The 15,855-nt window shown below is 35.6% G+C and overlaps 1 protein-coding gene across 4 annotated transcripts in view; it reads left to right on the forward strand.

The window, feature by feature from the left end:
- Positions 1 to 11,611: 11,611 nt before the first annotated feature.
- tiprl (TIP41, TOR signaling pathway regulator-like (S. cerevisiae)) overlaps positions 11,612 to 15,855 on the forward strand; it is a 39,312-nt gene continuing 35,068 nt past the window's right edge. For 2 of the 4 annotated variants that reach the window (XM_039744438.1, XM_039744442.1), the window contains exons 1-2: positions 11,806 to 11,890; positions 12,481 to 12,599. In XM_039744438.1, the coding sequence (XP_039600372.1) occupies positions 12,499 to 12,599 (101 nt within the window). In that variant the 5' untranslated portion in view covers positions 11,806 to 11,890; positions 12,481 to 12,498. Of the gene's footprint in view, positions 11,898 to 12,480; positions 12,600 to 15,855 lie in introns of all 4 variants that reach the window. The other 2 variants (XM_039744439.1, XM_039744441.1) reach the window with 2 other exon arrangements.

A 15,855-nucleotide genomic window follows, 5' to 3' on the forward strand; every position in this document is an offset into this window, starting at 1 on the left:
AAATTATTAACCCACAAAATTAATTATATTTTGGAAAACAAATTCTTCGCTATTTTACTATTATTTAACTATAAATTATGTGGCAGCACTTTTATTTAATGAGAATAAACCACAAAGTAAATTCTAAATACTACATATATCAACAACTTTAAGCTCAGCAGGTTAAGAAACTTTCTTAGAAAACGTTTGTTTGACAGTCCAAATGTTCTGACATACTAACTATTATATCAACTCATTAGTCAATTTTACTAAAGCAGAAATAACAGTATAAGAAAATGAAAGAACAAATAAGGCTTATGATATTAAGCAGTTTCACTTTGTGGTCCTTAAGGTGATAAATATGTCTAGCCGAGAAATCTATTCAAGGCAAAGCAACTCCTTAATGCTGCTAAAAATGCATTAAAGTGCATGGAGTTAAAACAACATATCTTTTGATCCATCAATAAGCAAGAATTGCCTCCAACTACACAGTTTTTGCCAGCAAAGAATTAAAAGTGTCTCCCCAATTTCTTAACAAGATTATAAAACCTTCACTTTTTTCAGTCGGGAGCGAATTTACATCATATAAGTTAACATCTATACAAATTACTTAAAAGTTTTGTTTTAAGAAAGAAGCGTATGTATTCAATGCATGTATGCATTAAGGTCATGATATTTAACATAGTAACTTGTTAAAGTTTTGCAAACAAATAGTAAATACTATGTAAATCTCTTTTATAGTTACCAATTCAATCACACAGGAATAAGGTAAGTTGAATAGCTGAGTCATGCAATAAACTCTTGTGCCTCAGTCTTGATCTTGACTTGCTCTTATGCAACAATGTTGTAAAATCTGAAGTGCAAGAGGTATGTTTTATTTGCTTCTTACTTCCAGGTGCATGTTTTTTAATTTTTTGTTTCTAAGTTAAGTTAAGATAAATGGATATGGAGCATGCTCATTCATGCACTGTCTGTTTCCAAACACATCCATACTTAACATATGTATACAGCACTGGCTTTCTTTCACTCATGTTTGTCTGGTCAACACTGCCTGGGGATGAAGGTGGTTCCTGCTTCCAGGGTCCTTTTTGAGTCCTTTTTTGAGTCTAGATGTATAGTTAACAAAACATCTGAAAAAAGGAAAATCATTTATATTGCAACTGAAAATCTTTTATATGTTCCCAAACTATTAAACTACATCTTCTATTGCTATTCTGTTCTATTATTTAGTTAGCATTAGTGAACTATAAAAGAAAGATGCTGAGAAATCATTAATAGTTTGATGGCTTATAGGTAATAATAAATTTGCACTTTTCTCCTATTTCTGTCTCTGTCCTTAACCTTCTTTTTTGCCCAGTTAAATATTTAGTTTGTGAAGTTAGTCATTTTGATTGCAACTTTAGATACTCATCAAGTAATCTGTTGATGCTGTTATGACTTTCCACTTCACCCAAGTCAACATTTGTGAATACCTGGACTAGTCTGTTTAATACTAGGTTTTCAACTCTGCCTCTTGTTTCTCAGTACCCTTCCTATTTTGTCTTAAGTCATTTTTTCACTCTTTCAACTGGCTTAAATTCATTTCTCTAGCTTTTCTAATACAATGTATTTTTCCTTCTCCCTGATGTTTTAGACAGATTGTGAATTTACCCATTCTCATTGTATAAATGTAGTGAATGTGCCTTATACTGTTGAATTATATTTCTGTTATCAAATACATAGTGTATAGTTCTTTGTAATGCAAAAATTACATGGTACATGGGATAGAAATAAAACATAATGCATATCATAAACTCATAATCACATAGGAACAAGTTCTGGAACATTTTTTCATAATCTTGGCTACTGTAGCGAGTTAAGAAATGCAGTATGTATGAAATGAGGATTGATGTTTTAAAAAATGCTTTAGACATTACCTTTATCCAAACTGAAAAACCTTACTATTAGTTTTTTTCACATAGCACTGTACACTTGCTAACTAACAGTACCTAAAGCAGTTAAGTGTAACATTATGTCAAAAAATGACAGTCTGTAAAGTTTGCACAACCTGCAGATGCAGAGAAAGATCACAATTTGAATTTTTTTTGATGGACTACAAATGGATTATGGATTCGTATAAAAAAAAAAGATGCTAATGTGGTGTACACAGAAAAGTAAAAACATATTTCTCGGTATTAAAAATAATAATAATATATACAAACTATAAAGTACACTTTGGTGTGTACTCTATATACTCCATTGAATTTTGAAACTTAGAAAGGGACTGGCATAATAACCAAAATATTGCTTTTAACAAGTGAATTATCAGCGAAAGACTGGAAAGGGCTAGTTTTTGTTCACAATATGCAGTCAGGAAACTGATATGTAACTTATTAGTTGCTAGCCAGTTTACTGATTTTTAGAAAAAAAATGCACGATATGAACATGTGCCCTGGAATTATCAGTTCTCTGCTTCTGACACTGAAGCAAATTCAACAATATTTGCAGTGTTAAAGTGCTTTAAGGTGTCATGAAAACTAAACATTTGTGAAAAATATGCTGGGACAAGCTTCTTCAAGACAAGGTGAAGATGCTTGGTACTACTAATCTAATCAGACATTTAAGAATATGTAAAACAGCAGAATATGCCAATTTTAAACAATTTACACTGTGTCACAGATGGCCGGGATCTTTGCCCAGCCAGGAAACCTCTTCACTGAGAGGAGCGGGGGAGCAAGCATGGGCAGAACAGTACCTCCCCCGGGACGCTAGATGGCAGCCCTCATGGGTCGCAGTGGTGCCTCAGACTCCCGCAGGGCTTCATGGGAGTTGGAGTTATCTGTAGGCCTGTTGGGATCCGGGGGTGCTGCCACGGTGCGCTGCAGCTGCTCCAGAGCCCATGTGGACGGTTCTTCCACCACACCCAGAAGTGCACCAAAAAGTGGGGCAATGAGCACCTGGAGCACTTCTGGGTGAGTCAGAGACCCAGAGTCATGAAGAGGGAGACAGAGCTTGCAGGGAGGAGTGGAGGAGACAAAAGAGGAGAAAAGAAGAGAGGAAAAGAAATGTGTTTAGCTGTTGTGCTTATTGGGACTGTGTTGTGCCTGTGGAAAAACAGGGAAGGCATTGCTCATAGGTGAAGAAAAGAAAATAAAACATTTGTTTTTATCAGTGTGCCTCCTGCGTCTGTCTGAGTCAGTTTGAGTGGCTGCTACACACTCTACATTTGTGACAGCTGTTAGGGAAGATGACTATAGTACTGCATTCAAAACATACAACTTTTGCACTAAGGCTTAACATGTTCAAAATTCTACTGAAAGTAAGCCTTCAGATAAAAAGAGAAACCATCACTGCTGGATATGAAAATGTTTATGCATCTGTGGGTTGTAAATAGGTCATGAAGTCCATGGTTTGCTACATTGATCATTAATAAAAAGAAAATTGCAAAGATTGTTCTTCTAATGCAACAAAAGCTGCAAAGATGATGTTTTAAGTATGTGATTGAATAGCATTTGACCACAAAAAAAATAATTAAAAGAAATAAATATATATATATATATATATATATATATATATATATATAAATTCTTGTGTATGTGTGGATTTTAATTTTCTTTTTGATATATATATACACTCACCTAAAAGGATTATTAGGAACACCATACTAATACGGTGTTTGACCCCCTTTCGCCTTCAGAACTGCCTTAATTCTACGTGGCATTGATTCAACAAGGTGCTGAAAGCATTCTTTAGAAATGTTGGCCCATATTGATAGGATAGCATCTAGCAGTTGATGGAGATTTGTGGGATGCACATCCAGGGCATGAAGCTCCGACTCCACCACATCCCAAAGATGCTCTATTGGGTTGAGATCTGGTGACTGTGGGGGCCATTTTAGTACAGTGAACTCATTGTCATGTTCAAGAAACTAATTTGAAATGATTTGAGCTTTGTGACATGGTGCATTATCTTGCTGGAAGTAGCCATCAGAGGATGGGTACATGGTGGTCATGAAGGGATGGACATGGTCAGAAACAATGCTTAGGTAGCCTGTGGCATTTAAACGATGCCCAATTGGCACTAAGGGGCCTAAAGTGTGCCAAGAAAACATCCCCCACACCATTACACCACCACCACCAGCCTGCACAGTGCTAACAAGGCATGATGGGTCCATGTTCTCATTCTGTTTACGCCAAATTCTGACTCTACCATTTGAATGTCTCAACAGAAATCGAGACTCATCAGACCAGGCAACATTTTTCCAGTCTTCAGCTGTCCAATTTTGGTGAGCTTGTGCAAATTGTAGCCTCTTTTTCCTATTTGTAGTGGAGATGAGTGGTACCCGGTGGGATCTTCTGCTGTTGTAGCCCATCCGCCTCAAGGTTGTGCGTGTTGTGGCTTCACAAATGCTTTGCTGCATACCTCAGTTGTAACGAGTGGTTATTTCAGTCAAAGTTGCTCTTCTATCAGCTTGAATCAGTCGGCCTATTCTCCTCTGACCTCTAGCATCAACAAGGCATTTTCGCTCACAGGACTGCCACATACAGGATGTTTTTCCCTTTTCGCACCATTCTTTGTAAACCCTAGAAATGGTTGTGTGTGAAAATCCCAGTAACTGAGCAGATTGTGAAATACTCAGACCAGCCCGTCTGGCACCAACAACCATGCCACGCTCAAAATTGCTTAAATCAGCTTTCTTTCCCATTCTGACATTCAGTTTGGAGTTCAGGACCACACCCCTAAATGCATTGAAGCAACTGCCATGTGATTGGTTTATTAGATATCTGCATTAATGAGAAATTGAACATGTGTTCCTAATAATCCTTTAGGTGAGTGTATATATATATATATATATATATATATATATATATAGTAGACATTAAGCCCATTACAATAACGGAAACAGTAGTGCATAAACATTAGTAGGATCAGTCTATATTAAATGGCAAGGGACCTTGTATGTGGCTGTAATATGTATCACTGTATTGCGTGCCTTTAATTTTCTCTCTCAGTAATACTGGTTTGTATTTCCGTAAAATGCCTGTAAATTTTGTCTGACAGTAATACAGTGGAACCTGGGTTTAACGACCATAATTCATTCCAAAACTCTGGCTGTAACTAGATTTGGTTGTGAACCGAAGTAATTTCCCCCATAGGATTGTATGTAAATACAATTAATCCGTTCCAGACTGTATGAACTGTATGTAAATATATATTTTTTTAAGTTTTTAAGCACAAATATAGTTAATTACATCATTGAATGCACAGCATAATACTGTAGTAAACTAAATGTAAAAACATTGAATAACACTAAGAAAACCTTGAACAACAGAGAAAACTAACACTGCAAGAGTTCTCGCTATAGACTTATGACCCGCTCACTAAAAACACTTTTTTTAATGAGTTTTAAGCACAGGGAAAAAAAGGAACATTTGAAAAATCTGTAATTTAATAAACAACCAAGAAAAGTAACATTGCAACAATGCACGCGCGCGCCTGTGTGTGTGTGTGTCTCTCTCTCGTGGCCCTGCGCGTGTGTGTCTTTCTCTTGCATGTGTGTGTGTCTCTTTTAAGCACGCGCCTTTCTGTCTGTGTGTGTCTCTCTCTCTCTCGCGTGTGCCTGTGTGTGTGTCTGTCTCGCGCGCGCCTGTGTGTGCGTGTCTGTCTCCCGCGCGCTTTTGTGTGTGTGTCTGTCTCTCTCTCTGCACAGGGAATGCACAGGAAGAGACTGAACACGTGCTGTGTGGCCCCGCGCATGCGCACTTCACCAGAAGACACACACACGGACACCTGGACGCACACAGGGGTTTCCTATGTGTGTGTCTGTCTCGTGCACGCCTGTGCGTGTGTGTGTGTGTCTCGTGCGCGCCTGTGTGTGTGTGTGTGTGTCTGTCTGTCTGTCTCGCACGCGCCTGTGTGTGTGTGTCTGTCTCTCACGCGCCTGTGTGTGTGTGTGTGTCTGTCTCTCTGTCTGCACAGGGAATACACAGGAAGAGACTGAACACGGACACCTGGACGCACACAGGGGTTTTATTAAAGAGTATATATATATATATATATATATATATATATATATATATATATATATATATATATATATATATACACATATATACAGTATATATATGTATATATATACACATACAGTCATTTGAAAAAGTATGGGAACCCCTCTCAGCCTGCATAATAATTTACTCTACTTTCTACAAAAAAGATAACAGTGGTATGTCTTTCATTTCCTAGGAACATCTGAGTACTGGGGTGTTTTCCGAACAAAGATTTTTAGTGAAGCAGTATTTAGCTGTATGAAATTAAATCAAATTTGAAAAACTGGCTGTGCAAAAATGTGGGTCCCCTTGTAATTTTGCTGATTTGAATGCATGTAACTGCTCGATACTGATTACTTGTAACACCAAATTGGTTGGATTAGCTCACTAAGCATTGAACTTCATAGACAGGTGTGTCCAATAATGAGAAAAGGTATTTAAGGTGGTCAATTGCAAGTTGTGCTTCCTTTTGACTCTCCTCTGAAGAGTGACAGCATGGGATCCTCAAAGCAACTCTCAAATGATCTGAAAACTGAGATTGTTTAGTATCATGGTTTAGGGGAAGGCTACAAAAAGCTATCTCAAAGGTTTAAACTGTCAGTTTCAACTGTAAGGAATGGAATCAGGAAATGGAAGGCCACAGGCACAGTTGCGTTTAAACCCAGGTCTGGCAGGCCAAGGAAAATACAGGAGCGCATATGCGCAGGATTGTGAGAATGGTTACAGACAACCCACAGATCACCTCCAAAGACCTGCAAGAACACCTTGCTGCAGATGGTGTTTCTGTACAATGTTCTAGAATTCAGTGCAATTTGCACAAAGAACATCTGTATGGCAGGATGATGAGAAAGAAGCCCTTTCTGCATTAACGCCACAAACAGAGTATGCAAATGTTGTTGTATGCCAATGCTCATTTAGACAAGCCAGATTAATTTTGGAACAAAGTGCTTTGGACTGATGAGACAAAAATGTAGTTATTTGGTGTTAAAAAACGCTTTGCATGGTGGAAGAAGAATACTGCATTCTAAGAAAAACACCTGCTACCTACTGTCAAATTTGGTGGAGGTTCCATCATGCTGTGGGGCTGTGTGGCTAGTTCAGGGACTGTGGCCCTTGTTAAAGTCAAGGGTCGGATGAATTCAACCCAATATCTACAAATTCTTCAGAATAATGTTCAAACATCAGTAAAAAAGTTGAAGTTATGCAAGGGTTGGATATTCCAACAAGACAATGACCCAAAACACAGTTCAAAATCTACAAAGGCATTCATGCAGAGGGAGAAGTACAATGTTCTGGAATGGCCGTCACAGTCTCCTGACTTGAATATCATTGAAAATCTATGGGATGATTTGAAGCAGGCTGTCCATGCTCGGCAGCCATCACATTTAACTGAACTGGAGAGATTTTGTATGGAAGAATGGTCAAAAATACCTCCATCCAGAATCCAGACACTCATCAAAGGCTATAGGAGGTGTCTAGAGGCTGTTATATTTGCAAAATGAGACTCAACTAAGTATTGATGTAATATCTCTGTTGGGATGCCCAAATTTATGCACCTGTCTAATTTTGTTATGATGCATATTGCATATTTTCTGTTAATCCAATAAATGTAATGTCACTGCTGAAATACTACTGTTTCCATAAGGCAGGTCATACTGTATATTAAAAGGAAGTTGCTACTTTGAAAGCTCAGCCAATGATAAACAAAAATCCAAAGAATTTATATATATATCAAAAAAAAAACTTAAAATCCACACAGACACAAGAAGAACATACAACCCCGAGACACTGACCCAGCCAGGGGTTTAAACACTGATACCTATAGCAAAAAGAATGTCTCTTACCTGCTTCACCACAGTTGATGTTACATATAATATTTTGGTTTAATTTATTGAAATAAAAATTTTGCAACTTCTTAGTATGTTGTAAAATCAAAGAATTTACACTTTCTTCATCATATAAAGGGTCATTTACCTAATCTGGTATGCTTACTTGTATTCCCCCATAAATATTCCAAAGCAATTTTTAACTATTTCTTATGATGCGAAATATCCAGTAATCTGTATAAAATTGTATGTTTCTATACAATTTAAATAATGGGCAGGACTAGCAGTAATGTGACAATTACTTGAATTCACTGAGAAATAGGTTCAATTCAAATCTTGTTGGACTTTTTGGGGTGATAATGAACACCTTTACTTGGTCAATTTGACAAACATGCTTATGTTTATTGGCAAAGACTATGTTAAGTTGCATGTCACCTCCAAGTACAGTATGTAAATGAAATTTAAAATCTGTTAAATCATCTAATTATAGTCTATTTAAAGAAATATCACTGTGGTTAAGACAAAGAAGGCTAAAAAGGCTAAAAAATAATCAGTGAAGAATTAAGTTAAAATACCTGACCATCTTTATTCATAAACGATTTGAAATTCTGGGACTTGAAACATTTGTACACATAATCCCAAAGGAAGAAAAGCTAGGAGAACAGACTACACATACAAAAAATGTTATCTCACATATTATGGATGAATCAAAACTAAACAAAAACACTAAATTAATAAAGGATATGTTATAACAAAACAGTCCAACTACAGGAAAATATCTTATAACAGGAATCTCCTTATCAAATTAGACTTATCTTAGATGCTTAACTATTCCATTATTTGTTTTGTATTGGTTACAACATAATTCATCTGGATTGGATCATTTCAGTTATGGAGTCTCTTCAAACTTTAGTTTAGTTATTTGACATTCACATTGTTGGCAGAATTCTTTACATTTTTAATTTGTATATAAAGTATATTTACTGTACATATACTATGTGCTTTAATATAATTTGTTTCAAAATCATCTTGTGGCTGCTCAGGAAGAATAGTAGTTTGCACCACTCTCTTTAACAAAAATGTATGTCGATATGCAGGAACCAGTCTTGAACAATACACTAGACTATATAACAAGCATACTAAAAAAATACATCTGCACTTCTTGATGCAGGGCCAATATGGAGTAACCAAATAAACCTAAGCAGTCTGGGCTGAAATACATGAACATAAATAGGAGTCAGATGATAATCCCTATATGCCTTAAAACTGCAAGGCATTAGCCATAGTGTATATTTGCCACCCAAAAAGGGATAATGAAAAATGGGCTTCAGAGAAAAGCAACACTCTTATCTGTTTACCACTTTATATTAAAATAGAAAAAAATCTATTGTTTACCACCTGACATATTCACTGTGTTTACTGAATAAAATTCAGTTTGGTGAGCACTATTAACAAACAGTTTTTTGTGAGCAAAAATGAACTGTTTATGCAAGCCAGTGACTTAACGAGCCTCTGTGTCCTCTAATGACTGTATACTGGCCACATTTTGAGAATTAATAATTCTCAGTATAACGTTAGAGCTGTCCCTTTAGTACCTATGTTTTGTTACCTCCTGGACCTGAAGAAGTGGTGCAGACATACACTTGCCAACTTCATCTGGGATTTTCTCAAATATCCAGAGCAAAGTTAATTGACCTCATTTGGTTAAAATCAGTCTCTGTAGTCTTGTATCAAATGACAGGCCATGCAAAGATGATAAACAAATTTTATGAGGCAATACACTCATCAAAGTAGGCAACTTTCCATAGTTGACAGAAAAAATCCTTTACTAAAGAGATACAGTGAGAAGTCAAGCAAAACGACACCTTTTTTTGGCTAACTAAAAAGATTACAATATGCAAACTTTCGAGGCAACTCAGGCATCTTCTTCAGGCAAGACTGATTACTTCTCACTACATCCATAGTGGCTAACATAGTATAACACCCTAGTACTACAGTTATACAAAAGAGTTGGGAATAACTAATCCTTAAATTCTGCACCATCACTAATTTATTTCAACAGGAAAAATTTAATAGCAAACAGAAAAGAAGGTATTGCAATATTTTCCATCCACCTCTTTAGGGATGGATTATTTCAAGGTTTAGAAAATCTATGCAAGGACTCTACTGTATATAAGACTATGAGTGTAAGGTGGAAGAGAATAAGACTATCAATAAACCTTAAGCTTTAAGCTTTTGGACCTTTAAACAGGTTGAATATTCAAAATTTGCTTACGTATGACTCTTCAAACATTGTGTCATCTTTTAGATTCCCTTAAAGCATTGATTCCTAAATCATCTGCTGTGCTGACAGCTGTTGGAAGGTGGACAGCTGAAACATGAATTACGGCTAGTTTAAATAGTTACTTTAATTACTGTGTTCATGTCATTTTCAAATGTTAAATTTTAAGGTCAATACCAAGTGCCTCATTCTCTAGTGACTACATTTCCGTTTTCACCCTAATTTTTAGTTTGTGTTTCAAGTTAATTTTTAGCTTGCATTTCATGTTAATTTGAAGTTTGCATATCAAGTTAATTTTTACTTTTCATTTCACATTAATTTCTTGTTTACATTTCAAGGTAAATTTTGCTTTGTGTTTTTAGTTTGAATTTTCATTTTATTTTTTAATTTGCTGTTCATGTTAATTTTTACTTTACATTTGATGTTAATTTTTAGTTTGATTTTCAAGTTAAGATTTAGTTTGCATTTCATGCTAATTTCTACTTTGTGTTTCATGTTAATTTTAAGTTTGCATTTCAAGTTAATTTTTACTTTTCGTTTCTTGTTTGCATTTCAAAGGAATTTTTGCTTTACGTTTTTAGTTTGCATTTTCATTTTATTTTTTAAATTTGCTGTTCATGTGAATATTTACTTTACATTTGATGTTAAGTTTTTAGTTTGCTTTTCAACTTATTTTTTAGTTTGCGTTTTATGTTACTTTTTTAACTTTACAATCTTCGTTTTGTTGTAATTTGCACTTCGGGGTCACCGTATTAGACAGCTTATCGAAAGACAAAATACATATATCGTATTTAATTAAAGTAATTTAAATGAAAATGAAAGCAGAAAAGATTATGAGTGTCAGTCAGTCTCCAACCCGCTACGGGGTTACGGGGGTCCGGGGGTCCACTGGAGCCAATCCCAGCCAACACAGGGCGCAAGGCAGGAACAAATCCCTGGCAGGGCATAAGCCCCTATGGCCAGCCCACCGCAGGGCAAACACACACACCCAAGCACACACTAGGGACAATTTAGGATCGCCAATGAACCTAACCTGCATGTCTTTGGACTGTGGGAGGAAACCAGAGCAAATACACGCAGACACGGGGAGAACGGAATATGAATGTAAATTGCTTAATTTTCCTCAACATTATGAAATATTGAACATTAAATGTTTTGGTGCTATCTGCTTCAATGTACCCCGTAATTTCCATAGTGAAGTATAAACATAACAACTGTTAATACAATATTGTGGGTCCGGGACCTGTGCTTTACAATATGGATTGTAACATAAGAGTCACGAATGTCATTCAACAGCACATGACAAGAACACTTGTCGTTAAATGTCCTCTTTGCGCTGTGTTACAGATTTTCAACAGACACCGTACCTCGAGTCCTTCACCCAAAAAAAAAGCTCCGCAGTCCTGTCTCCATCCGCTAACCCCCTCCTGAAAGCGTACTTAATGTGTTCCAAGGAAGACGATTTGTCGTCGTTGCTACAACAACAGCAACATTTGAAAGACTTTAAAACTGACGACTTTATTTTAACCCAAAAGCTACTCTTTGGTTTAAATATGTAGAAACAATGCATACTAACTTTTACATATTTTAGAACATTCATTCAACCAACCAACACTTGAACCAGCACCGCGATAACAACGGAACCCAATTTCGTTCATATAGTCTTAGGGCTTGTCGGACAGAATTTGTAGGCGTACTGTTGGTAAGGATCAGGCTGCGTTAGTACCTCGATTTTCCTTTGCTATGTTTATGTTGCATTCATTTTAAAAGAGTCAAAGGTATGGGGTTAGTATGTATTAATTGTTGTATACATGGATGAGATTTACCTTTCATATGAAATCCCTCAAAAGCAACTTAAATGTTCATGCCGTTCTGCGTTTCTTATTAACAGAGTGATTTAGTTATGTTACTTTTTATTATTGTGCTACACATATTTTACCTTTCAGTTAATTAGTGTGCACATATTATTACATTGTTTATCATTTACATTGTTCGCTGTGCCTTAATCCTGTATCGACGTACAACACCCATGTTGAGTAACACATTCTGCGTTACTAATAATGTAAGATGACAGCACAAATATTACTTGTTTTTTTCACGTTTAGTGTATTTACCACAGTTTTTAAAGTTACATTTCTAATGTAACATTTTACAATGGTACTGTTGCAGCTCCGTTTGCATCGATTTATTAGATCATAAGCAGATTATATTTTCACAAATCAACTGCTGTACACCTAATTTGATTGATTGTAACAAGGGAAAGACTGTCTACCTTAATACATTATTAACGCCACTTTGTCCGTAATACATGTTTTTCTTCAAAGTTATGATGATGATGATATATTTCTTTTATTTTTATAACTTACAGGTACATTTGCCAGTTATAATGGCACATGGATTTAAAAGCAGCAATCAAAATTTCATATTTGGGCCATGGACGGTTAAGGCTGTGAAAACGCATATAATGAAATCTAAAGACATTGAAAGGTATGAAATAACTCGGTAACTGAAAAGATTTTGCATATTTTCTAAAAGTAAAAATCACAGTAGGTTTAAGCATAAATGTAGAAGTACTACGTAGTTTGAATACATTGTGTTGTTTATCTTGGTGAAATATGCTCAATATATTAAAATAATTTTTTAATAGTATTTTTTTTTTTTTTGTAAAATATAATCGAAATACTATTCCACCGAAATGATTAAGAAAAAAAAGCACTGAATTGGAGTTTTGCCTTATGGCACATACACCCCATTTTTGATTCCAAGCTGGCGGATCATCTGTTTAGAATTTTTACATTTGAAAGTTAACCTTGTATTTGTATGGGTTTCTTCCTGTAAATGTAGTCCAGATTTTAAAGTCATGGCAAGTGAAATGACATCTCATATGGAGTATGTAAATGGTAATTCTGTTCTGAAAATTAGCTGAAGTAACTTAAGACATGCATTTTTGTGAGAGAACTAGTGAAAATGAAGTAAATAATTAACTAGAGACAAAATACAAATAGAAACACACCAAGGGTTAAATTCATTTATAGGTATTGTATTCCATATATCAGTGCCAAGATTGACGATGCATAATGCATTGGAGTGTTAAATCAATGCATTTTATTAGTTCATGCATAACAAAATGCTTTTCAGTAGATGAGATGTTTTTGAGGTAAGCACTACAGCAGGGATTTCTATTTTAAATGCTTTGTCTATGCTAAAGTCGAGTGTTTACATTAATCTTGAATCTGACAGTGTAATAGCAGAGAAGTGCCTTAATACTAAACATTGTTATTAAAAAGCGAATACTATGGCTTTCTATAATCTAGGACTTTCCAATTCAAGTTAAACTTCAAGAAGGCCTTGAAGACTGATTTGTAAAGAATCTTAACATTCACAACTTGGATGTTGTCAAAGACAAAGAGGCAAAGCAGAAGCCACCACCAAAATCATTTATTGTATTCAGGTGCCTTGTTTGTAAAGTCATCCATATACTTTGTTTGATCACAATGTCACTGACCAAATTTGATCTAACTTTGAATGGCAAGTAAAGCTTCATGAACTAAAGGAAAGAAATTAATGTCCTTAAAAGAACAAGAAAAAAAAAATAAAGGTGTGATCTCATGAGCCTTGTTTATGCCATTTATAATGGTAAGGTTCCCCAATAAAGCGGTTTCCATTCCAGTGATGTGCACTGCCATTCTTATCACACTCTGATGGATGCGTTTATTCATCTTGACCACTGTACCACACCATAATACTTTCAGTTAGAATGCTCTCAATAGCACCATGGTAGAAACTGACCAGTGTTTTGTAATGAATGTTACCAGTTTTTAAACACCTCACAAAGTACATACACTGCTATTCTCTGTCCATTTCAGTAGTAGTAGTAAGTTGTTGTACAGTGTAAGCCATTTAGGATGCAATGAGAAGCCAAGCAAAATTATGCATTTTATTTGGTAACTGAACAAATGACATTGTGTAAGCTTTTGAGGCAACTGTGGCCCCTTCTTCAGGCAGGTTGTTCTTCAAGAATGGGCCTCACAGGGGCCTCATTTAACTCAAAAGCTTGCACATTGTAATCAGTTCAGTTAGTCAATAAAAGGTGTCATTTTGCTTGACTTCTCAATGTATCCACTTTAAATAATCCAGCACTCTCAGCATAAATCTGGCAAACTTTTTTTTATTTTTTTTTTTATTATAAAGCTCTCATATCAAAGAATACTTTTGGTATTACAGATAGAAAAAAAATGTCTGTTTCCCTTTAAAGGAGTTGACTTGTTCAATTTCATTGTTTTTTCATCATATAGACATTTTAAACAAGGGCATTATTTTTACCACAGTTAATTAGGTCACTGATTAACTGCCTGCCAGTTGTTTCATTGTCCTCTTGAGTAAGGCCAGTTGCATCATATTATGTTATTGTCATTGGTAAAACTGCAGTACTTATGTGCACAAAAAAGACATTTGGGCTTAAACAGCAGCCATGAGGTACACCTCTGCTTAAAGTATTTTGAAAAAAATCTTTCCAACTATTGTCACTACCTGTAAACGGTTTGTCAGAAAGTCCAGTGTCCAGTTGGATTAGGATTTGGGTAGGTTGAGATAAGTGTGTTTCAGCACAAGCTTGATATATCTGATTAATTTAAATGTTTTGTTTTTGACCGGTAATGAAGAAGAGTGGAGTATGTAGTGTAAATGTTACGGCATTATCCACCTTTTTGAAACAAAAACAAATTAAAATTAAGTGGAATGAATTCAGTAAGTTGATTAGGTACAGTGCAACATTTGTGCTTATAGGGATATGATTTCAGCTTTGTCTTCAGTCAAATTAAATTCAAATATACAGTAAATTGCAATATATTACAAAATTAAGAAAAAAATACAATATTACCATTTCATCAACCATGTAATTTAGAAGGTCCTGGCCAGTCCCACTTCTGAGTATTACCATAGTAAAACCTTGATTATCTGTAATTCCATTCACTGTCCGTCACTGTTAACCATCCGGGCCAAAAAAAAAAAAAAATTGCCAATGCCATCACCTACTTATTACTGTATTACTACTGCTGTGCATTAAGCTGTGAGCTATGCACATTGGAAAAACTCTCCCTTGTGCTTGAACATAGTGTTCTTCCCCAGCACCACATATCATGCCACATTTTGAAATCACAGTATCAGTTACGTACCTTCAGTTTTAATAGCATTTTATAGCTTTTCTTGTTTGTTATAATTAATTTACTATACATTGTTATGGCCGATAAATGTAAGCGTGTGGTGTTGGAATTATCACAAAAAACTGAAATTATTAAACATTTGCGAAAAGTGCTTCAATTTCGGTTTACAAAGAACAACAAATGTGATGATGACAAAATTGAAAAACGTATCAAAAATGGAAACCACTGACAGTAATTTTATTCTGTATTAATGTTAATATTCTTCTGTACTGTAATTTTCTTTTTAAATTCCATTATCTTTTGTTAATATATTGTGGCATGCAGGCAGCTTGTGATGCGGTGTGGGGGAGCAGAAAGGGTAGAATGCTGTATAAGTATTGGGACTGAGCTTCTGTTCTGTAAGGGGCAGACATACCTTTTAGGACATGACTGACAGGAGAAGTTAGGAGAAAAAGGAAGGTACTGCGGAAAGAAGTTTTGAGTAGGGATTCATGAGACAATAAGCGGGAGTGTTTGCGGTATATAGAAAGACAGAATGTGAGTGGGAGGAGATAAACTGCTTGGAAGGGAAAACTTTCTTT

The sequence above is a fragment of the Polypterus senegalus genome, chromosome 2, assembly GCF_016835505.1.
Source record: "Polypterus senegalus isolate Bchr_013 chromosome 2, ASM1683550v1, whole genome shotgun sequence".
Taxonomy (NCBI): Eukaryota; Metazoa; Chordata; class Cladistia; order Polypteriformes; family Polypteridae; genus Polypterus; species Polypterus senegalus.